A 24,154-nucleotide genomic window follows, 5' to 3' on the forward strand; every position below is an offset into this window, starting at 1 on the left:
TGTGCTTCACAGCCAGAACACCCAAGACAGCTATTGACCTCTCTAACCCTTCCACAAGTGTCCTATCTCATATAGAGAACAAGGACAATATAAGGTAGCATCCAGGTTGTGCTTCACAACCAGAACACCCAAGACAGCTATTACCCTGTCTGGCAATACCACAAGTGTTGAATCTCACAAGGAGAAAAATATCAAAATGAAGTAGCATCCAGTGTGTGCTTCACAGCCAGAACGACCAAGACAGCTATTGCCCTGTCTGGCCATTCAACACTGTAATGTGTCTGATCTCATACATAAGGGGTACCTGCTAGGCCTGATTCAGTCTGTTGTGACATACGTGTCTCTCTCATGCCTTGGCCAGAGAGTGGAGCTGCCAGGTCCGATACGGTTTGGTTGTGACTGTCTCATCTCTTGCACCGTGTTAACAAGACAGTGGAGCTGTCAGGCCTGATTCAGTCTGTTGTGACATACGTGTCTCTCTCACTGCCTTGGCCAGAGGGCGGAGTTGCTTGGTCCGATACGGTTTGGTTGTGACTGTCTCATCTCTTGCACCGTGTTAACAAGACATTGGAGCTGTCAGGCCTGATTCAATTGGTTGTGACACCTTGTCGACTATAAACGTGTCTTTCCAACTCAGTGTAAGGAAGAGACTGTCACACCAAGACCAAATCAGAACGGGTTCCCGAGCTACCGAAATGAATCACGCCTGGCAGCTCCATCGTCTTGCCAACGCAGTGAGAGAGATGAAATTTACCATCTGTAATAAAGTATGCCAATAGAGTAGTAGTGCATTCCATCACAAGACATGTACATCAATCGTATGTGGCATGTCTCGTCCACACCAAAGGGGCAGGGCTGTATCACAAGGCGGTGCTGTTGTTTGGAGGACGGACGTCCTTGTATTCCCTGGGAGTGATTGTCACCGCACATATTGGGGACCAGTGTCTTTAGGAAGGATTCACAACTTGGACGAGACTATCTTCAAATGATTTGGAGGGACTGACACCAAGAGATCAAGGACGTTATGAATAGTTGGGATGTGAGTGTTGGGATAGGGGCCTGATTTCCGATTCGGTATGATTGTGGCTGTGTTATCTCTCTCACAGTTTGGCTGTCTCGTCTCTGTGATCGTCCTGGTAAACCTGAGGGGCAGCCAGACCAAATATGGTCTCATCTCTCTCACCTTTTTCGTAAGACGGTGGAGCTGCCAGGCATTTTCGTCCTGTTTGTGACAGTTGCACTGTGTTAGCAAGACAGAGGAGCTGCCTTGCCTGATTCAGTCTGGTTGTGACTGTCTCATCTCTTGCACTGCGTAAGCAAGACAGATGAGCTAATAGACTTGTCTTTTTCACGGTCTTAGCAAGAAGGTGGGGCTGCCAGGTTTGATTCAGTCTGATTGTCTCATCCCTCTCACTCTGTTCGCAAGGCAGAGGAACTGCCAGGCCTGATTCAGTCTGGTTCTGACCGACTTGTGTATCTCACGGTCTTAGCAAGTAGGCAAGACAGAGGAGATGCCAGGCATGCTTCAGTCTGGTTGTGACTGTCTCATCTCGTGCACTGCGTAAGCAAGACAGAGGAGCTGCCTGGCATGATTGAGTCTGGTTGTGACTGTCTCATCTCTTGCCATGATTCCGTCTGGCTGTGACTGTCTCATCTCTTGCACTGCGTTAGCAAGACAGAAGAGCTGCCTGGCCTGATTCAGTCTGGTTGTGACTGTCTCATCTCTTGCACTCTTTTAGCAAGACAGATGAGCTAACAGACTAGGTCTTGTTGTGACTGCCCCAACTATCTCACCATTATGGCAACACAGGCAGATCAGGAGCCCAGTCCAAATTTGGTCTGGAAGCGATGGTTTTATTTGATGCAGTGGTGGAACTTGTTAGACAGAACAATAACATAGGATTCGCAGCAGTAAAAACAAATTTATTTTTCATGGCTGTAAAAAATTGAAAGAACCTCAGTAGTTGCCATGGAGACATCAAAGATGCCTCCCAACTTCCCGCAACATTTGGGAAATATTTTGAGATTGAGAATGCATAACCAAGTCATGAACCTGTGTTTAAAATCAGCACATCCCCAGGTCAGCTTTGGTACCTGGACAACAATGGAAGATCATTCCTGTCACAGATATTGGTGGATGTGCCCAAATCTACCAAGGACCACAACCTGTTATTCCGGTTCCTTGAACATTACTGAAGACAACCTGTCTTCGTCTTAACACTTGAATAACATAATCAACTTGAAATTAAAGATGCACTTATTGGCGTCAGAAACTTTTAGCACATAAATGGAGAAGTTAATTTGAAAAGATCCACTGGTGAAAACAACTGAATTAACCTTGCAGATGCATTTCAATTGTCCCTTTTAGCTTAAAGCAAGCTAAATGTTAAGTAAAAACCTTTGACAATTTCTCTTAGCATTTGTATTTTTCATAGAGAAAAGCCTTTGAATAATAACACCGTCTTGTAAACCTACAAGCAACCTTCAACAAAAACATGAATCAGAATGGACTCGGAAACATTTCCATGGTTGAAGGCTTCAAATAAAACACCATTGATTTGGTAAAAGTCAACAGTATGAAAATGTCATTTCCAAATCAAACGGAGAAAAATTACCATTTGAATCAACCAAAAATGCTGACAATCACCTGGATTCACCTTTCCAGGAATTTATAATCAGTTTTGAAACGATCTTCAAAATCATATGGGGAAAAACTAAAGTTGAATTTGTAAGAATTACAACTAATATTGACTTGAAATGTTGAATTTTGATGCGAGTCAAGTAACAAAAGAGGTTTGTCACAGTTTTTATTCTACTAACCAAGTTCATGAGTGGAACGTTCTCAAAGTCTCGATTGGTACATCTCAGTTCTTAATAGCTTGGTGGACGCTCAGAATTTCCTATCACCCTGCCACTCCCCAAGACTCCTTCAAGTTTTACCCAGACCATGCCGAATAAGAGAAAACAATAAACACAACGTCAAGTTATTGGAAACTTTAGAACAACATTGAAGTCACCATCGCCTATAGCATGCACATTCGTGTATCAGCACCCGCTGTCAACTCTATTTAGTTGGAGCGCATTTGCGATTGCTAATAAACCGAATTGCTATAAAGCATTCGCTCGGAACATGTCTCTTGTGTATAATGTGTACATCGTCTAAGATTAACATTGTTATGTTGAGATAAGTTTAATATTAAGCCTAAGATTAAACCTGAAGCACAAAGTCCTTGTTGTTTTGGACAACCATCTTGTTCTATACAGGGTACGACAAAAAAAGCTTCCATCAGAATTAACAGTTCTGTGGATTCTCCTGCTCAACTTTTTGTGTTAGCAGAATCGACAAATCTTCTGATGCACGATTTTTGTCGCTCTTTTTTCACAAGGGTCAGTCCTATAATAGCCTTAACCATTACATGTAGTCAATATCAGTAAAATAAGAGTCAAAATTCGTTAACCGGGCCCTTCGAGCCAAACAGCCCTGTCAAGTGCCATACATATGCCGTCGTATTCATACTCACTACATGGACTATACAATCTAAATGAAGCAAAAATGGATGTGAAGTTCATAGCTAATACCAAGGATAATATATCCGAGCTAAATATTTGACACTACAAAAAAAACAAATGTGCACATAAATTTGGTCTGAAACCATTTACAAGACTGAACACTGTCGACAAATTTGAAGAGTTAAAACTCCTTCATTCCTTAATGGCGTTGTTACAGAGTCTAGTTTCATTTCAAGTGCAAATCAGAAATCAAATCAGAAAGTTTTTTAAACCCATTTTATATACATTACTTTTGTGATTTCGTAAGCCTTAAAGGCCCCTGAACTCTTTTAAGTCTTTTCCAACCACAGGGAATGATAACAAAGGACAAAGATGTGTGAAATTCTCAGACTTGGATCTCAAACAATATGATCAATCATACAAATAATTTCTCTGAAATATCTGAACACTAGAAATGTTTACTAACTGAATTTGAATTTGTATTGGGATCAAATCTCAGTAATATCGACAAGAACGTGGTGCAGTTTCTTTCTCTGAAAAGCCCTAAATCTACCAAATAAGCAAATCAATGCTGATGAAAAAATTTTTCAACAAATATCTATGAACTTCACGCTTATACACATACATTTACACTGAAATAAACATGGCATTGACAACTTAACAGGGGGTGCTAGGGTTGACCGGTTAATGGTCTGGATCTTGATCGGGAGCTTTCAGGTTCCAACCTGTTGTGCCAGCCCCAGGACCCCAGATGTTACGGGTGCTCCCAAGGGTGTTGAACGGGTCAAAACTCCCCAAGGAAGCGGCGCCTTCTGCTTTGTCCTTGTTTGCACTGGGACCACTGCTGCCCCCTGGTGCTAGGTCGAGGAAGGAGTTCTCGCCTGACGTGTTGGTGCCAGAGCTCCAGAGGCTGGTCGACATCGGGCTCCAGCTGTTGTTTGGGCTCGTGTTGGTTGCTGCCCAAGTGGTATCCTGCACGGATATAAACATTGATATAAATATTACAAAGAAATGACTTTTCCACTCCAAATGTATCTCCTCAAGTCAAGGGTAAGCTTTGACACCATTTTAACAGAACAAACTTTTAAGATCCCAAATCTCATTCAACCATTCAATTCTAGTTCAAGGTGTAATTTCCCCTTACAAGTAACCCTCAATAACCTACCTTAGCAGTGGTTGAAGGAAATGCAGTCCAGGCATCTGACGTTGGGATAAATGGGGGGCTGTCCCAAAGGCTGTCACTCTGCTGCACGGGCATGTCAAAGCCTGGCCACTCCTCTCCTACAAATGAGTTGAAAATAAAGAATAAGAGAAGGGATTTCGACCACATGAACATTGTAAAGGTAGCTGAGGGTCAAAGAGCACTTCATCTTATTGAGTGGCCCTCAGCCATGGGCATTGCAAGAAATGAGGAAAAGAACCGGAACAGTCTCATGCAAAGTTACTCAAACTAAAAGTATATGACATTTGGCATTAATTGCGCGACTCACCTTGAATGAGCCTCTTCTGGTACTCGATCAACCTCTTCTTGCGTTCAGCCTGCAGGCGCTGCATCATGGTAACCGGTGGCTCAAACTGGGTCGGCGCTACAGTCGAGGGAACCGACGTCCCGGTGAATGTGAACGGTGCAGCATTCGCATCAAGTTTGGAAATGATCGGAGCTGGTGCTGGTGGTGGGGCATCGTGGGCATATTTGGCTGTGTCCATGACTGCAGTATCCTTGGGCGCGATGGTGACAGGCACATGGATCTCCTGGATGGGATGCAGGCCCAGGGCGCTGACGTCAGGGGTGGTTGGACTCACAGGGGAAAGGTTCCATGGTGCAGATACCCAACTGGTGCTCGGGGCGTCATTGCGCTTGGTCTTGCTTCCAACAGGTCCGGGAACTGAAATGGATTTGAGGAATGAGGATTTTACATTTCAGGGACTTGCCTACACTAGTTTCAGCTGTCTCTAGATAATTTGACACAAGGTGTTAAGAGTGCATGAGACGAACAGATATGTGCATTACTTGTTGTCCACAAGACTTCTCCATTTGGTCAAACATTTAACTTTCGGAAGCCTACCTGTGATAGGAGCAAACTTGTTATCAGTCGATGGGTTGTTCCTTCTCGATTCCTTCTTGGTCTTCATAGGGTTGGCCTCAGAGCCGTTGCTGCTCACGATACTGCTATAGCTGCCAGAGCGGCTTCCGTTCAGGCTTGAGGTCGGTTCTGGAGAAGATGAGTTGCCGTTCAGACCCTGGAGTTGCCGCCCATGCTTCAGAGCGAATGCTTCTGTCTGCATGGCTAGGTCACTGAAGTCTCCATCAACTAAAAGTAGAGAAATAATAATGTCTCAAAAACGACCAAAATTTGCACTGTACATGTATATCTTTTTGTGTTCTCCTGCTTTATTGAATGAGGTTAGTACCCGTGTTAGCTTTATTCTGGCTGCAGGAAAATTAACGATGAATTTCTCTTTAATTGGATACATGATCAGATGTCTATTGGAAAGTTACATCATTCTAGTCTGAGTCTTGTTCAAGCCAAACCATCCATTGCTTATTACATCTTCTTTCTTGACGAGATGATTTCCTGTATTACCATTATTTCAACAAAGCCTACCCACGTAAAGTAAAACAACTTGCTGTTAGTTGTTCTCTTAAACAGTCTCTGCAAAACCACACAGAGATGAGGAAAGAGTTGTTGTTATCGTAATGTAGATGAAAGTAAACAACTACACAGAAGATGATATTGGTCTAGTGACAAGTTTAATCAATTATATGTAGTTTAGTGAAGAATGTAGATAATGTCCACAGACACAGATAAGAGATCAGTTCAATACAAATGGTTATAACTCGACAAAGTGACAGCTTGTTGACTCAATCAAGCAGCCCGTATCTAGAATCAACTTGAAAGTGTGTCAAACCACTCGGTCACACTACAGATATGTGAAAATCATTTGTTTCGAATATAGAACCATCACCATGGTCAGTACAATCCACAACCTTAGGATGAAGAGGAAGAGGAAGGGAGGACACAGATCAGCATGCTGGGTGTATTGTGATCTTTCCTCCTGCCGAGATAGAGACCAAGGCTCATCTCCACATCAATATTTCATGCAGCATATATCGCACAGAGCCTTCGTTCTTGAGCGACATGGTGTGGAAATGCAATGGCTGTCAGCAATATATGCAGCATGAAACATAATGTGGACAAAGGCCTTTAGGAAGAAAGGTATGCTGGGTATGTTACATGCATAGGGACATGCCAAACTGTAAGGATTCTTAGGGTTAACCCAGGCCATTAGAAACAGCTTTCAGAAAGTATAACAAGATCAGTTGTTACGCATCACACTGAGAATGGAAACAGAGTATCCCAGACAGAATGCAGGGTCTAATGCCGAAAGCACACTAATCATGTGGTCCCACTTGCAGCATTTTAAACCACCTTGAATGTGCAAAAGATTTTGAATGTAAGACTGGGCTGCATACTCAAGTCAAGACACTTTTAGAGACCTTGGTCGCAAATGCTTTATGGTTTGGGCGGCCGCAACCTCACCCACACCGATAATAACTGCAGTAGATTTTTCCATAATGAGTAACTAGATAGACCCTGCATTCAATCGGAGGAGCTGTTTTGATAGAACCAGTTCAAAGGTCACCAATTACCAGGTTGGGTGATTAAGTGAAAGGCCAGGCGGAGAACAGTGCAGGGAGTGAAATTAACCACACCCCAGGAAAGCAGAAAATATAGTGGCCCTGGAATGTTCAAATTGAAGTAATTTGAAGTTTTCATTTGTGCTGGCGATGGGCAACGCCAACACGAATGTTCAAAACAGGGACACCCGTTCCCCGAACTTCCCACATAAATTTCGAGCCCTAAGGATAGTATTTAGAAGCCAAGGAGATTTGGTAAGAAAAATATGCTAACCGGATTGGTTAGTGTTGATGGGCGAGTCCCATAGAATCGGCAGAGAATCATTTCCGCTACTATCCGTGTCATGTCCTGGGAGACTGAGCGGGTCGAAGCCTGTACAACGTGATCACAACATGAAAAATAGCATCAGACATCACAACATAGAAATTGTCAGCGCGCCTACCATAACGGGGCTGCAGGACCACCAAGAACTTCAAAATTTCCAACAGTCAGATATTTTTCATAAAAGACAACCAGTAACATTTGTTTCTCTCCACTTTTTAAAAGTTTATAAGTTATCTGAATTCAAAATGTGAATATTTGTTTCAAGAACACTCAGAATTCAAAGAATTCTTTGTATTCAGTTCTTTAAGTCTTAATTTTTGTTTTCAAAGGTACTCTGACAAAGAAAAAGAACAAACCATAACAAGCTGTGAATTCTACAAAAAGTTACAATAACAAAAAAATTACAATTACATCAAAACAAGATTGATATAAGGTATAAAAGAACAATAGTATTTGAACAGGAGCTAGGACTTCGCTTGGACCAATTTTACTATTCAAATAAGTGATAATGGTTACCAGACGTTCAATCCAAGGCAATATTTACACTTACATGCAAAATATACAACAGCTATATTAGATAATAAGGACATATGAAGTAGAAGTAGAAATTCATTTTCCAGTTTTTAATCAAAGAACAGTAAAAATGATAGTGAAAGTGTAATTGAAAGTGAGCTAAGAACAAAAACAATCTCACTCCTAATATTGTAATATGCAGAAAGAAAATAGAAAGAAAAAAAAAATTTATTTCCGATGCTTGAAACAAATTGAATGACATGTTACCTTTCGGCTTTGCCCGATTCAGTTTGGAGTTTTTCTTGGATGCTCGGTTGACAATGTCTGCAGCGATGCTGTGAGGTGACGTGGGTTCGTGTCTTGGTTGTTGGTTTTCCTTCGATGCCTCCAGCTTGGTGGTGTAGGGCAACTCGAGGGTGCTGAAGTGATATGTGTTTTATTGATTAGAACTTTCACAGCAAAATCACATCGATCTTCTTCGCCAAATACCCTTTCCAGCCAGTTATCCCTGCTCTAAAGGCTTCCATGAAGAAATGGAACCATCGTTATCTCGGTCAAACCAACCATATCCACATGTGGGCTGCTGCGTTGCATTTTTAGGAAGCTGGCACCCCTCCTTACCTCGGGCGAAGAATATTCCCTCCGTAAACTTTCTTCGAGTCAACTTTGATCTTCTTGTGAGCTTTGGACTTGGTTGTCAGCACGAAGTCATCATCGTCATCATCTTTCCCATCATCCAACAGGCCCGCCTCGATCTTCTTCTTGTCCAGGCGATTCTTGTTTTTGTTGTTCTTTTTGGTCTTTGTCTTGGTGACTTGCGGTTCGGGGGTCGAATCACGAGCGCTGGACTGAAAGGTGTAACACATGAATATAAACAACCCGAACAGTGACGAGTTAGACCCTTTCTGTTTTTGGCCTTGTGTGATATTCAAAAAGAAAGTCTGAAGGACTTTTAAGTAGCAGTTAGGAGCCTGATCTACGAAGTTCTCATTCTCAAAGGTCATTAAATTGACTAAGATCTGAGAAAAGTGCAAAAATAGTCCGCCTCACCTTGTCTTCAATGTCCAGGCTTGATTCAGTCGTAGTCGAGGAGGTGTCGTCATTTTCAACGACAAACAGGTCGGAGTGGAGCTGCTTCATAGCTCTCTTCTCCTTAACTTCGTCCTTTTGTTGGGTTTTGGATTTGCGCTTCAGTTTAGGCTTAACTGAAAACAGACAGGAGGCCATGTTGAGTAACAGTCAGGATGACTAATGACCAAGTTGACCTGGCTACAACTACCACTTCTAAACCGAAAAATGATTATACCAGTGAAACTAGCTATTTCTAGGTTTTTAGATATCCTCCCCAATAAGTTAAACAACTGAAGATAACAACTTACTATCTTTCCTGCTCAGGATATCATCGATCTCCGTGTACACATCAGGGATCATGGTGACTTCAATAGGATCGAGTGTTTCCATACTCGACGTAGTATCTTTGACGTTCTCACGTTCAGGCGTCGTCTGTTTCTCGTTTGGTGACTTCTTGCCAGTCATACCACTGGCACCACCTAACTTCTTCTCATTGACATGAATAAAATCGACCATTTCATTCGAGTGCTTCTTGGCGAGTTTCGGCTTCCTCTGCTTCGTCTCGGCGTCCACCATTTTGATATCTGGGACTTTCGTCTCCTTCGGCGGCAACTGTGGACTATTTTTCACATCCGGGCTGTTCGATTTCACAGGAACCTTGTGCACCATTGCAGGAGTTGTTGACACTTTTATTTTATTATCAACATGACCATTGGCTAAATCTGGTTTTGTCATCTTCACCTCTTTAACTCCCGCAATATTTTTCAAATCGAACATTTTACCCTTGTCCACAAGCAGACTCGGATTTGTTGTGGCCTTCGAGCGTCTCCGCATGATATCGCCCATGAAAATCCTATCGGATTCAAAATAAGCAGCCCCTATTACGCAGAGGCATAAGATAAACATTGACAGTGTCGCAGAGTAATATAAAACTGGTTCCCAGGGTGGCCGCGGTAGCGCCGCTGAACACTTATTCAACATATGAGGAGGTAACGTGGCCTGTAACGTGTAGTTGATAGGCGGACCTAACGTTGTGTCAATTGTTAGTGTACGCTGAATTCTTGACATGGTAAAATCGGGCGTGAATCTGAAAATGGGAAACGAAAAAAACAAAATCAGACATTGGTGCTGTTATGAAGCTGCAGTCCAAAACAGACCCCAGTCAGCATACTGGTTTAACCTGATGTAAAAGCCACTACGAATGCCAAACAATATGCAATCATCATCAACATCACATGGCAACATATCCCTAGAAAGGTTATCTATCCTTTATATGGACTCTGACGAAGAGTTAACACTCACGCTATATCTATTTTTCTACTGGCGTTGGGCTCGAGCTGAAAACCTTCGCAGTTTAAAACACGGAAGCCATATCCTTCACACTCATATCCGTTGATGCCAAATTTATGAACGTAGAATGGTAATTCTCTAGAGTTCTTCACCGTGAATGATCGCTTGACTGTAAAGTTGGGAATAATGGCTTTGTTCTGTTTTTTATCTGAAATAAATGGAACTGTTCAAATTGTAAAATACTGAAATCCAAGACCACACTTTCCAACTTTTTCAATTATTCACTCCAGTGTGCACAAAACTAATGCAGTGCTAGGTCTCTTGCCCAAGGACTCAAAGATGAAACAAGTTAAACAGTCAACCTTCTGATAATAAGACCGGTGCTCTGACCATCGGGGCCCAGACCTCCTGATACCCAGCTTTACCTCAAGTCAATACTTACTATCACAATTTTTGAGGTGTTTCTCGGTCATATCGAAGAGTAGGGGTGCCTGTGATCCTGGTCTTCTGTTACTGAATCTCATGTCACCCATGCCCCCTCTCCCCTGGACGACCACTGTATCCACTATCGTCAAATTATTCCTGAAACAAGACACACAAGATGAGACATTTTTACATAGTTTGACAGGAAACACAGTGAGCAAGGGCTAGCCAATGAAATAGCGATTCAAAAGAGACTTATATTATTAGTGCTTATCACTTCTGCAACTCTAAAAATGGGGCTAACACAACATACCTAACCAGAATGAGAGTAGTTTTCGACGTATCATCTTTTGGCTGGAATGCCAATCGTACTCTGAGTTTTGTACCAGGCTGTAGGACTGCTGCAATCGTGTTTCGATGTGGCTTCACACCCAGGTAACCCTCTATATGTTTTCGATATTTTAGCACAGGGTTTGTGTCAGAACTCTGAAACGATCAAACAACAGTTTGTTGACAGAGACATGAAGCCTTCCTCTTGAGACAAGAGAAACCTCAAAGAAACTCTGGCACGAACCACCAAATTTTAAAAGATTCTCAAGATTTCAGATCCAGAGAGTTTCATTGACTAATGATGATCTTAGCACTAATCAGACCTACATGTATCAAGCAGATGAACCTGCACATTGTCAAATTTAAAATTCTAAATCTTACATTATAAATCTCCAAATCTTGCAGTCGGAATATGTCCTCATCGTCCATCTCTATGTAGTCAGTGAGATCGCTTGGTAAGCTCTGACTGACCATGTCCACGATGGTTTGTGGGTTTGGATAGACGGAGAGAGGTAGAACCTGTACCAGTACCGGCACATCGCCTGGATTTTCAACATAAAACTCAGTAGTCTGCAAAGAAAATCACTGATACGGTAAATGAATGTTAACAGGTCATTCAGTGATTCAATCTATTTATGTAAAACAGCTTTTTTTGCTTGATTTATAAGCATTTTTCAATGATGTGAGACAGTGTCAAAAGTATGCACACTGCAGTTTAAATAACAGAGTTCCTATCCTCAGGGCAAACTCACCCATCCCCTCTACCAAAGACGGACCAGCAGATCATGCAGGGCAAAAGTTGTAGCAGCTAATTTATTGAGAATGGTAAAATGTCTAGACTCACCGAGAGATTCCCTATTTGTGTGAGTGGAAATTTTAACTTTGACTTTTTAATCAGTGGCGGCCAGCAGAGATGGGCATGGGCCGGGAATAAAAAACCTCGCACTTGGTTTGTGTCCAGCTGTATTGTGACGTTTATACTGAAATGGATATATCTATTAGAGATGGAATGGAGAGTAATATTTCTTATACAGATAATAATATCAGATGTATGTGCAGAGCTGAAATTGGACACAACCTTTTCAAATCTTATTTGACAATTTACAATGACTTCTTTTTTCAAACTTCCATTGTTCACCAAAGGGACATACTGAGTACATATAACTGGTGAGTACCTACACAGCTGCATTAGAGATCCCCCCCCCCCACCGCGCCAAGGCATCAGAGCCAGTCAAATCTACTCACGTGGACTGTTCTCTTGCCCCTAAGACCTCCCACATTTGCTGCAGCCTCGTAAACAGATATTGGTCCGTATCCGCCACCTCTTTATCCAGAGTTAGACCTAATAACCAGGGGTGGCCAGCTGCTGTATATGTGGGTAAGCCGACGTAGCAATCATCTTGACATTCCCGTTTTGCGTCAAAATATACTCTGCCGATCTGTAATAGAGCAGCTCAAGTGAGTAATCAAGTCGTAATCACGAAGTGATGGGTAAAAATTCACCGACATGAAAGGAGGCCAATTTGCAGATTATAAATCAATGTCAGACTATGTTACCAGTCGGCACGTGGGAACACTTTTTGAGAGTAGGCAACACACCGCTGTTACCCAAGGATGAACTAATTGTGAATCTGAGTTTACTTACGACAGTGTCTTGTTGAGGTGTGAGATACACTGGAGTAGTTTTTGGTGGTACGTAATAAAATCTGGTATCATTCGGTTGAAAAGAGACGTCGCGAACTTCCATTAGGTTGTCGAAGGAACTATGCATTCTTAACACTTTATATGAGATCTTTCCCTGAAATGAAGGAAAATACGAACCGTTACTTTTGGTACTGAAATCCAAGTTTTGAGACAGGGTAGGTGCGATAGAATCTAAATTGTTACAAAGCTTAAAGGGTAGCAAAGAACAACGATCACTTACAGGATAAACTTTTTCAAATACTATTTTTTCAGGTATAGCGTTCAAGCTCCCTTCAGCTGTCCTCAGGGTCATTGGAATGTATAAATGCTCAAACTGTGTAACGATGATGATTTCCGCCACGAATGTGCCCTCCCAGTCTGGAGCTACCAGGTTCACGCTAAAAACGGCATAGTGAAACGGCTTCAACACCAACTGCAAAAGAAAAGAGACACATCAGTTTATTTTCAGGGTATGATATTGTCATCAGTTTCACTAATCATTGACTAAACATCATGGTAGGCCTACACCACACACCTGATAGAACAATATATCTAGCAAAACATGAATCGAGAAAATTGCGCCATAATCTTACCGGTTTCGTATCTAACTCTGAAGTATTATGCTTGCGCGTCAGTGTGGTCCCATTGCCTTTTTCAACGCCTAGTAACTCGACCACTGTCTTGTCCATATTGGCACCAAACTCCGTAATAACGATCTGTGAAAAAACATCTTATTATAACGGTCATTCAATATTCCAATGGAGATTAAGGGAGAGTATACAGTGCTGTATGAGACTGTTCTTTGCACTAAGCCAACGGAAAGGACTGTCAGAATGCAGGCTTTGATAATAGACCCCCCTTCAGACTGGCCACCAACCAACATACTACAGTGCTGATAAGAGAACAAGGTCACCAACTTCTGGGCCATGGTGTCGGCCTAAGTGAGTCAACACAAAGTAGAAGCGAACTTACATCGACTGGATTATCGTTCCTTAAGGTGAAGGTCATGCTGCGCTGCTCCTCAACACCCATCGTACCGAAGTCAAGCTGACCTTTGAATATCTCCGGCCGATGGTGCACGACTCTTAACCGTCCGTTATATACGAAGATCGGGATATGGAAGATAGACGCGTTGGACCACAATCGTAGCAGAAATGTGAAGTGTAGGTCTGTACTATTTGGGTGGAAATGGAGGGAAAATGATGATAAAGTTTCCTTCGGCTTTATCTGGGCAGGATGGGTGAAGTTGACAATCTGAAAAGATCAACATGAGAAAAATTTACTTTCAAGATACTCTGGACACGTTGTGCCAATGGTGATGATGATGAGAACTGTAATGACTGAGTGCCAATGACTTCCATAGCTTTATGGTTGTCATCAAAAGTGTGGGAGCAATGGTATTAGGCATATCGGCATTGAGGATGCGCACACAATTCCATGGATATAATGCTAGCCAATACCATTCAGGTGGGGTCATCATTCAAGATACCTCTTTTTTTTAATATTCATGGACAACTCTCAATCTGATACTCACAGAAAAATACTTTTCTACTTCTGGTGGCAATGAGACGTTGTATATAACCAGTGTAAAGTTGAACGTGTTGGTCAGTGGAACTCCTCGTGTAACGTTTTCTGACTTGCCTGAGTAAAACTTAGTGTTGTTTGCATCATATACAAGTGACCTAAGGGGAGGAACATGGAGATGATTAGCAGATATCCTTATTCTGTTCAAAGATATGCAGTCACTTGTCACGAGCATGTTTGTGACTCAGGCTTAAAAAGATGACATGGCATGAAATGAGTTTGAACAGTGCCACCGTGAATCCAATGAAGCCCGCTCTTTGGAAATCACTTGTTCAATCTTAACGTGTCCACGTGAACTCTATATCAATGCAAACCCGAGAGCGATGAGACGTATTGATACGTACCCGTGAAGTACTGTCGCTCGATATGGAAGCACAAGTTTATACTCGTCATCCTTGGCTTTGATGACCACGTTCCCTGACCACTGGCGAGGGTGTAACGCTTTTGTAGCTGAAACAGAAACAAGATCGATGTTTCTCCTGTCCGCAAATCCTGCTACCTTGAGTCATGACCCATATTTGCCATTTCTCAAATGAGAACCTATTCATAGTTTTGCACACTGTCCCAACATCAAATCCATCCATAAGCTTGTCAACTGGCATGATGGCAATGGCATCGGGCAGATCAGAATTGTTACAAAACCTTAGATGCAGGTTTATCAAGCGATAATTGCCGAGTGGCCAGTTCATCTCCTTTGGACAAACAATGAGCTTCCCTCGACCTTATCTAACGACACCAACTCACCTGTATATGTAACAAGTGCAACTGGTGTTCTCCGTAGCACCCCTGGTAATAATTTCACCGGCCTAAACTCCAAATGCACTGCCTCGTTTGGTGGCTCTAATGATACACTCTGAAAAAAACCCAAAATACATTATTAAACTTTGAAAGGGACAGCTCAGACTAAGGTCTGGATAACTCAAAACTACGGAAAAGCCAATTTTCTTGATTATAGAAGAGTTATACTTACTGAAACATGGATAGGTTTTGTGCCGGAGTTGATAAGATTTAACCTCAGGGTTCTTGGTGCATCCAATGTTCGCAGTATATCAAAGTCTAACTTATCTACTGGTGAATATATACCAGGGGCTGAAAAAGAGAGAAAAATGTCATTCAGGATTTCGGGCGAGCCCAATATTGAATATACTGTACACCTGCACATTTGAAACTTCCTGATTTTCAAAACCTGCCATTACTTTTTTGAGCACATTATTTGTATAATGCCACTGCAGTTGGAAGCCAATTTGCTTTACTTTAAATCGTCTACACACCCACCTGATGTTACTTCCACCTCAACTGGTAAAACTAGCATCTCGTCAACGTCTGTTTTATTTGTTTTTATTCTGATGAATGATGTATGGTTGTTCTCCATCCTGCCCACAAAGCTTGCTCGCATCACTGTTCTCGTTTCGTACGGAGGGATTTCCTGAAATGCATCATTTGAAAATTCTTAAGTGATGAGATTTCTGCTGTCGGACGATTCTAATCTGATGGATCAAGGTTTTCCTGATCACAAAATTAGACCAAAAACCCACAAAATAACTGATTTCTCTTTGTCATTATAGTTGATCGTGTACTTCTTCAGGTGGTGATAAACTATCATTGATAAACATAGTAAACACCACTTTTAGTCCCAAGGGAAGACAGCACTTACACTAATGATATTTGTGAATAAATAGAGATTGGGGTTGATGACCTTGATGATTCGGAAATAACACCATTTGTTAATGAAACTGATAAAATAACTGTTGTGCTTGATTTTAACCCTTAGTTTCATCTCGGCTTGAAATTATCCGAGGTTAGTGCCTCTGATATCCTTCTCTGTTGAAACTAATAACAAATCTTTAGCATATCTGGTCATGAATCATCAAGAGTCATCAAGGTAGTTGTCGTCTCAAAAAGTCTGGTCAGCATCACAGGGAAAAAACACTTGGCTTTTTTTATCGACCTACCCACATATTTCTCGGAGCTTCTTTTTCACCTGTCGGTAACTCCAAGTGTAAGTCTCCTCCGCTAGAATACATTTCCACTACCTGCAATATATAAATAGGAATATCACATAATGGGTCAGGGGTGCCATCAATAAACAGGCATTGGGTAGTCGGAAAAAATGCGGACTTTATCTTAGTGGTTTTTGCAGTGTCTTGGTGATGCCAATTGATCAACCTCAATGCCTCCCAATTACAAGGCTAACAGCAATGTTACCAGACCACAGGTCTGGTAACACTTGGTCAGTTTTTTTCACCATCCACTCACCTGTATCGCTGTAGGATGTGGATTATGCATTTGTATCAGCGGGGAAAAACTACTGTTGAGTGGGACTTTGGCCCCTAAAAAAGGTTGTAGGCGGTAGGGATTCGATGTGCCCACGCCAAACACCTGAAATGACAAGGAAGCAATTCAATTCATGAGTCATTCAGACTAATTTCGAATTCAGTGATACAAAGAGGAAGAAGAGGATTTCCATATTGACTTAACACCTTCCATGTGTTTTTGTTGTCTCAATAACCACAAAGGCTGCTGTCAAGGCCAATGTTTGCAGACTTTGGACACTTCATTCACCCGATTCACGTTACTTCTCAAACTTTTTGCAAAAGGTCGTCTTTTCGAACTTACCTGGTACCTAAACGTGCCCTGCGATGTATGAATATAGAGAGTATTTTCTACATTGCCCAGCTGCCGCGCCAGGAAAACTACATCAAAGGTGGTATTGGCCCCAGGTGGTACGACCTGCAAGATACAGAAGGAAGAAAAAATGCTAATTTTGTAATTAGATGTCAAATCTGGCCAGTAATGCGGCCTGCACTTTTTTTGGTTGCTTCTAACCAAGTCTGACCTATGCTGCTGTCTCAATCTCTTCTGGATATGACTATGAATAAATATGCAAGTAGTTTTCTGTGGCGATGACCTACATGTATAAATGCATTTTTCACTTCTGTTTGCCATGTCTGAATGTTGATATTTTTTACCCTTTATTACAGGAATCAACTGCAGTTATTGTCAGCATTGGGTTTATTTGCCTAGGGACTCTGTCATCAACCAACACAAGCCTATGTACTACTGTACTGTTGGCCATGGTGGGGGGGGGGGGTAGTAGGTGGGGGTGGGGGGACCTGCACATCATTGAAAGCTTCCTCAGTTCATTTTAGAATCCCGAGCATCTGCTTCATCAATCAGCGAAGCACAATCGAAGAGGCTTAGCTGTGAATGGCTTAACACCCCAATGACTCATGCTCACAGCAGGGTTCTACAGCCTACAAGACCATGGGGACCTTCATCGCACCACAGAACACATCCTGTACATCACGCCTTCACATGCATTGAACCATCACTAGGACCTTCTCATTCACCAGTTCCTACCCCGTTGCCAAGGGACCTGATTATCACTGACGACCCTTCCAAGGAGCCAAGGTAGCTGATATCATCACCCTACACCTATTCACAAGGGCCCAATTATTCCACAAAACAATCTATTTATAGCGCTCGGAATGAAATAACCACAATAGCGTGAAGTGAAAAACGATGTATGCAATGAAGTGGACCTCAGGAGGATTCTAGAAAATAATGGATGATGAAGAATAAACACAAATGCCCACATGCAGTTAGTCTCGGAGTATTATTATGTCAAGGGGACACACCAGGCTGATGGACCCTTTATGACCCAACGTTAATGACCTTCCAGGAATTTCTCATTTCATCGAATATTTCAAGAATCTGAGAATTTTACAAGATTGAAACCCAAGAAGTGTGGAATTTGTGACCGTTGGCGTTAATAAAAGTTCTTTACTTCCTTGGGTCTTGATCATGACTATCGCCGATTTATCGCCATGCAACACTACAAAACAACATGACCTCAGGATGTTCCAAAGCACTTGATCCAATTGAACGTAATTGAGAGAGTGACGGCTCTCTCAGGCCATATTGTGAAATTATCCAAGCAATAAATCAATACAACATCATATTATAAAATATTGTTTTACTTTAAAATCAAATTCTTACATTGTTTATACAACTATAAACCCACAAAAGAAAAGAAAACACAGCTAACTGTGTTTCAATTATGTACAATTTGTGTCACTTACGGTAAACATCATAAATTGATTAGAAAAAATTTGGCATGAAAATTCGTGTATTATCAAGTATTGTTGTCTAGATCTAATATTTGGATAACTGGTCTATCCATCAACTTAATACACGACAAATGAATTTCATAATTGCATTATGGTACTCGTGGCCAATACAATGATTATGAACATTTATACGTATTCATCATTGTTTTCATTGCATTTTGTCATGGAAACACTCGAGTCACCAATTTCACCTCGATGCTACATTACATCAAAAGTACATCGTGCTTGATTTAGGGGTTGCACAGCCTCTCATGAGTAAGACTAAGTGTATGACTGAAGTGCACAGCCCTCAGTTTTGTATTGGACATTAGCATCATTTGTTCTGTCACTACCGGTATCATTTTTAGTGTTGCAATGGGGTGAGGAACAAAGGAAGATCATCAGGTGACAGACAGATCACCCGTCTGCTACACTGGAAACATGACTCAATTAAATGTCATGTTATTGCTTAGCTCATCACACCTGGGGGGGGCCCCGGTGAAGATATTGGTTGAATGTATGAAGAGCCACCACAGACAAAGACATGGAAAGGATGTGTCATTATGACACACATCATCTTCCAAAGCCGAAGTATGACACGTCAAGTCCAGCATCTGGCTTCCATGTTGATCTGTGACAGTGATTACTAAAGTTACATTTCATACAAAACAAACTGGAATGAATTGACAAACCATGGAACAGCCGCACAGAAAATTAGGCCCTACTACGTATGCATCATAGTGAGACAGCAGCTGTTGACATAGTAAATAGTATGGCCTGTAAACACATTTTATGATTTCCACTTCAAGGTGAAAAGATAAACAAAGTGATACAGTTTGCAAAATCTCATAGCTTGGCCAGCTACTCTAAGCTCTAAAAGTTTACCGAGTAGATTTTAAACTCAAGCCTTTCTGATAAACATGAAATTGAAATGCATTATGGAAAGAACTTCCTCAGCCTTGTATCAGGGTGCTTTTCAATGACTTCCACTATTTTATATGCCTCCCCTGGCCCTGAGTCCACTAAAGGCTTGAGCTTCACCGAAGAGGACAAAGCAGCAAGCCAGACAGGATTAGAACCCACAACCAGGTTGTGGGCGCTGGACACCTTAAAGGCTTCCTAATATCTCTCTTCCACCCCTTGGCTCCACCATCACTGCTCAAAGCAGAAGCCCAACATCACCAATCATCGATCACAACAAAGATTTTCGATATCTCGCAAACTGACAAAAGAGTCAATATCCTCGAGCAATAGTCGGCAAGTGCAAAAATAACACTAATATTGAGATGTTGAGAAAATTACAGAGCTCATATTCCTCGACGCTATGAATATAGTCAATCGTGAAAAAGATCAATATCATTCAGCTATTTCAAGAACAATGTGAGCAGGGGCCTCGCTGTGTGGTGGTAGAACCTGGTGAATGACTGCAGCTTATGAGATCTTTTGCATCTTTATGTATTGCTATGATTTGATTCAACATGTTGATGACGAAACGCCATACTGATGATGTAACTACAAAAAAATTACTGACTCACCTTATCTTGGAAAAAAGAACAGTGGAAGTGTACGGTACTCCCCGATATTGATAAAAGATGTATACTATTTTGGCCATCTCTGTTTACTAAAGTGACTTGTTCCATTTTAGGCATACCAACAGGTCTGAAAAAGATGAAAATCAAATTAGATAAAAATCGCCTGACAATGAATAACGTTCTTAACACAATACAATTACTATCGCCTATACAGGGTGGACCAGAATGAGGCCTTGCAGTGTCATCATGCAATCCATTTTGGACCTCAATCTGTGTCGTGCTGAAAGACCTTGTCTGTGAGAGGATGATAGCAATGGTTCATGCAACCAATACCATACTTCACCACTGCCATTGACGTGCCGGCAATGAAGTGCGCCATGTGGATCAGTGACGTAAACAGCAAGATTTTCTTAGAGATTTTACGTGAGCATGTTGTACTTACTGTTCATCAAAATCAAGCAAAGGAGGATCAAATGATATAGGACTTGTTGGTAAGCTGTTTGAGTCCATGTTGCTGCAAAGAGAGGAACGAACCGTTAATTGCGATGAATACGATACAGTATTGAGTCTTATATGAGTTACTACTACAATACATGTACAAGACTTGAACTAAGATTTTCTAATTGTGTAGCAAATTCAGTGATTTGTTGGATTAGCATTGCATTTTATTCTTTACATGTACCAGTACCTCTATAATCCATCTGATTTGCAATCAATAAATTCAACGGGCCACCACAATGTGCAGTGAGTGAGGAACATGCATAAACCAGCGGCGTACTACAAATTGATGTTGGTGCAATGCATGCACCTAGCTTACGGATATTGCCAAAATCAATGGCCAGGACCTAATATGTACATGTTCATGATAGATGGACTTCCCATACATTGTACTCCCAGTTACTCTAATCAAAAAGTCAACTTTATATTTTGCTTATTGACTCGGGTTGACTGATCGATATAAATTTGTGCCACACGAACTGCAACTGAAATATTGACATAAGCAAAGGTCGAGTACATTGTAGTTGATAAAATCCCTCTCAAAGTATGAACATTGTGGCTTTATGCACTGCTAAATAGCAGACCCAACAACATTGTAGGTACGTGCACCCCTTTTCGGCAGATTCCAGTGCGGTGGTTGACTGTTGCGGTTTGGTCACTTTCACAGGTTATGTCTCTAAAACAAAGCAATTTTTCATGAAGGAGTTTCAATCGCCATTGAGTCCACTAATGCATACATGCAGCTCTTGTTTTACACGCGACCACTTTTCTAACTACTGGTGGCTTTTAGTTGCCATGGGGACATTAGATTGGTTACCGGGTATGCATTGGTATCGAACCATACCTTTCAGTTCACAAAATTGTGTAGCCAACCCATAACACCATCAGCAGGTATGGAGGTGACAAGGCTACATGCCCATCAGTCAGTTTTTGAAAATTAAGTGGAACTGGAATCGTTACTTGGTGTTGTTACAGTCAATGAGGAGGTATCTCTCTAAGTGACACCCAGGTACAACTTTTAGTAGTCCCAGACAGGGGTACTGAGAGTTTATTTTACTTAAAAAAGGAACACTTGGTAACTAGAATACATTTAGGTACATGTATTGTAATGAAGGGACCAGATCATGTACATAACATGCTGGCAGAACCTATGGCTATTCTTTCCCAATCCCAGATCTAGGCCAACATGTATCTATGACAATATGTGCTTAATGTCCATTTATCACAAGTTAATGGAATGCACACAGTTTGGACCAGAGCAGACGTGCTGGCCCCTGGATTAAAGCTGTCATTTTTGGCTCATATGATCAAGCAATGCTCTTTATGGCAGCTTGCCCATTTCCTTACAACAGTGTTTACAAATACGAAGCCTATAGTATATATACCAGAACCATATATCATGTACATGTACATGCCTCGTCTAAAATACTTCCTGTGCAATCCATCACACAAGGAAATTGTATATAAATAGTTTTATATATGCCACATTATTCATGAAAAGGGGACAGTATCAAAAAGTCACCCAATACATCAAGACAACAACTTCACATTTATTTGCCAACAATTCTTGGAAGGTTTTTTGTCTAGATAAAGGAAGACGGACAAGGAAAAAAGGCATCTGATAAAAGCTCATGGTCCAAAGCTTTCAAATTATGCTCTTTAGCAGTAATTTCACTCTTAGCATTGACTACACATACATGTAGTTGAGGTGGAAAAGACCCCCAGGATGTAATATTATACAAATAGTGGATGTTTGGGAGTCCGATATGGAATTTTGATGGACGAAGAAATGTCATGGCGGACGAGGCAACCAAATGTCTTGGCAAAGAAATCAATCCAAAGGAAAATAATGAAACAATTTGTTTTTAATGAAATATACAAAAAAACCTTTTAGGATCCGTTACGACATTTTTTTGGATCCGTTATTGCTTTTTTGGATCCGATACGATGTGATGACTTGAAATCACATGATGTGAATCGAGTTACGCTATTGGCCAAGAACATTTGGTAGCATAATATAGACAAATGACATTCAAAATGTCTTTGTTTAAAAGAAGTGACATAAAATAACACCCATGACACCAGGAGGTTGCAAACCAAGGAAGTTAGTCGTCATTATCCGTTTGCACAAATTCTACATGTATGTGTAATAGTAGGCCTGCCTTAAATTGGTAAGAGTCATACTCACTTAAAATCTGGGAAACCTTGTCCAGATATCACCTGTAAAACAAAGCAAACAAAAATTTTTAGTATTTTGCATTATTTCTAATCAAAACAGCAACCAATAGAGTCACAACATGACCTTCAAATGGCAAGGTAATTTCATCTCATTGTTAAATTGAGCGAAGCAGAAAACATTTACAGCAATACAGGGAAGGTTCAATGTAGGGTATTATCATAACAGAAAGTAAAGGCAAGGTCATCCAAGATTAAGAAGTTCGACAAGGATTATAGGCCTACAGTTAGCCACAATGAATTAAATCCACCAAATTACAATGCAGTAAAGCTTTGTGATATTTCACAACAGTGTACTTTTCCATACAATCAGTTGTCCGAGATACCTGATTTACAATTTCCAAATCGGCTCAATAACTATCTGACTATAGCTAACCAGAATAATCAGTGAACCAAATCTTTCACAAAAATTCAAACAATCAGCATACATTCGATCCATTGGCCGGATTCCCGCATGCTGTGAATACTTCCGAGATGGCCTTTTTTTTTAGAAAATTTCTTGTTCAAGACAGTTTTCATGTACAACTGACACTAGTGACAGATCAGCAAGACTGAATAACTGAATGCATTCGCCATTCACCTCTAGTTAGTATCATTTTACAACCCACAAAACAGACTTATAATAATCTGGAATCTTTGTAAGGTAGAAAAAGCACACTTATACTATTACTAACCTGGAGAGGAACACCATCTACCATATATCGGAGCTCATTATCTGTCTGGATGAAGGCTGTAAGTAAACAAGAAGACACATCTATGACATCTTATGCAAAGCTTGATGACTGTCTTACACTTGCAGACAAGTCACATGTATATTTTTCATTCACACAGAGGCAAACTCTGTGAAGCGGCCGAGCTTCGCCACATGTAACTTATGCTTAGCATCTGCTCTGCTGTCATTTTGACATCGGGCTGACAACCTGGCCCTGGTCACTCCCTGGGCTCCGGGATGACAATTGACACTGTCACTGACACCAAGTGACAGGTCTGAAACATCAAAATGTGGCCCAAAAAAGAGGGATCCACTCTAGATATCCATGAAAGAACTAGTAAATCTAAAATAAATTCATTGAGAAAACGTAAACATTGTCAGGATGAATGTCAGATTTGCATACTACATGCATGCAAACCTACTGCACGCAGCTAGCTGTACATTTGATGTAGATTTGCATACAAATGTACAAAACGAAACTTCCGATTCAAGGCCTAAATTTACATTCATAATGATCATCAAAATACGAGGTTTAAGGGAATATCCTTCGTAATTTTCGGCATTAAATACCTTGGCCATGTCCTTCTACTGCGTATGTGTTTGTAATTTTGTCAAAAATGTGTAAAACCAGTAAAAAATATGATAAATCCATGGCCTTCTTTGGCTTCCTCTGGCCATTCATGCCCGCCATGCTGTTTT

The 24,154-nt window shown here is 41.2% G+C and overlaps 1 protein-coding gene across 3 annotated transcripts; it reads right to left on the reverse strand.

Moving 5' to 3' along the window:
• Nucleotides 1-1,902: 1,902 nt before the first annotated feature.
• Nucleotides 1,903-24,143, reverse strand: LOC135494134 (transmembrane protein 131-like). Of its 3 annotated transcripts, none has more exons than XM_064781928.1 (32): nt 24,026-24,143; nt 23,418-23,473; nt 22,697-22,728; nt 20,453-20,524; nt 20,014-20,137; nt 16,986-17,099; nt 16,626-16,748; nt 16,322-16,402; nt 15,645-15,795; nt 15,340-15,458; nt 15,114-15,222; nt 14,714-14,819; nt 14,320-14,467; nt 13,758-14,039; nt 13,379-13,501; nt 13,027-13,218; nt 12,748-12,900; nt 12,348-12,541; nt 11,947-12,082; nt 11,484-11,672; nt 11,086-11,258; nt 10,792-10,931; nt 10,362-10,557; nt 9,368-10,146; nt 9,039-9,193; nt 8,610-8,836; nt 8,256-8,407; nt 7,425-7,523; nt 5,577-5,822; nt 5,001-5,396; nt 4,676-4,791; nt 1,903-4,482 (listed from the first exon to the last, which is right to left on the reverse strand). In XM_064781928.1, the coding sequence occupies exons 1-32, from the start codon at nt 24,135-24,137 to the stop codon at nt 4,195-4,197; spliced, it is 5,583 nt and encodes a 1,860-aa protein (XP_064637998.1). In that variant the 5' UTR covers nt 24,138-24,143; the 3' UTR covers nt 1,903-4,194. The 3 variants fall into 3 exon arrangements, with proteins under 3 accessions (XP_064637998.1, XP_064637997.1, XP_064637999.1); XM_064781927.1 differs by having other exon boundaries at nt 10,362-10,572; XM_064781929.1 differs by lacking the exon at nt 7,425-7,523 and having other exon boundaries at nt 10,362-10,572.
• Nucleotides 24,144-24,154: the final 11 nt, after the last annotated feature.

The sequence above is a fragment of the Lineus longissimus genome, chromosome 9 (assembly GCF_910592395.1).
Source record: "Lineus longissimus chromosome 9, tnLinLong1.2, whole genome shotgun sequence".
Lineage (NCBI taxonomy): Eukaryota > Metazoa > Nemertea > Pilidiophora > Heteronemertea > Lineidae > Lineus > Lineus longissimus.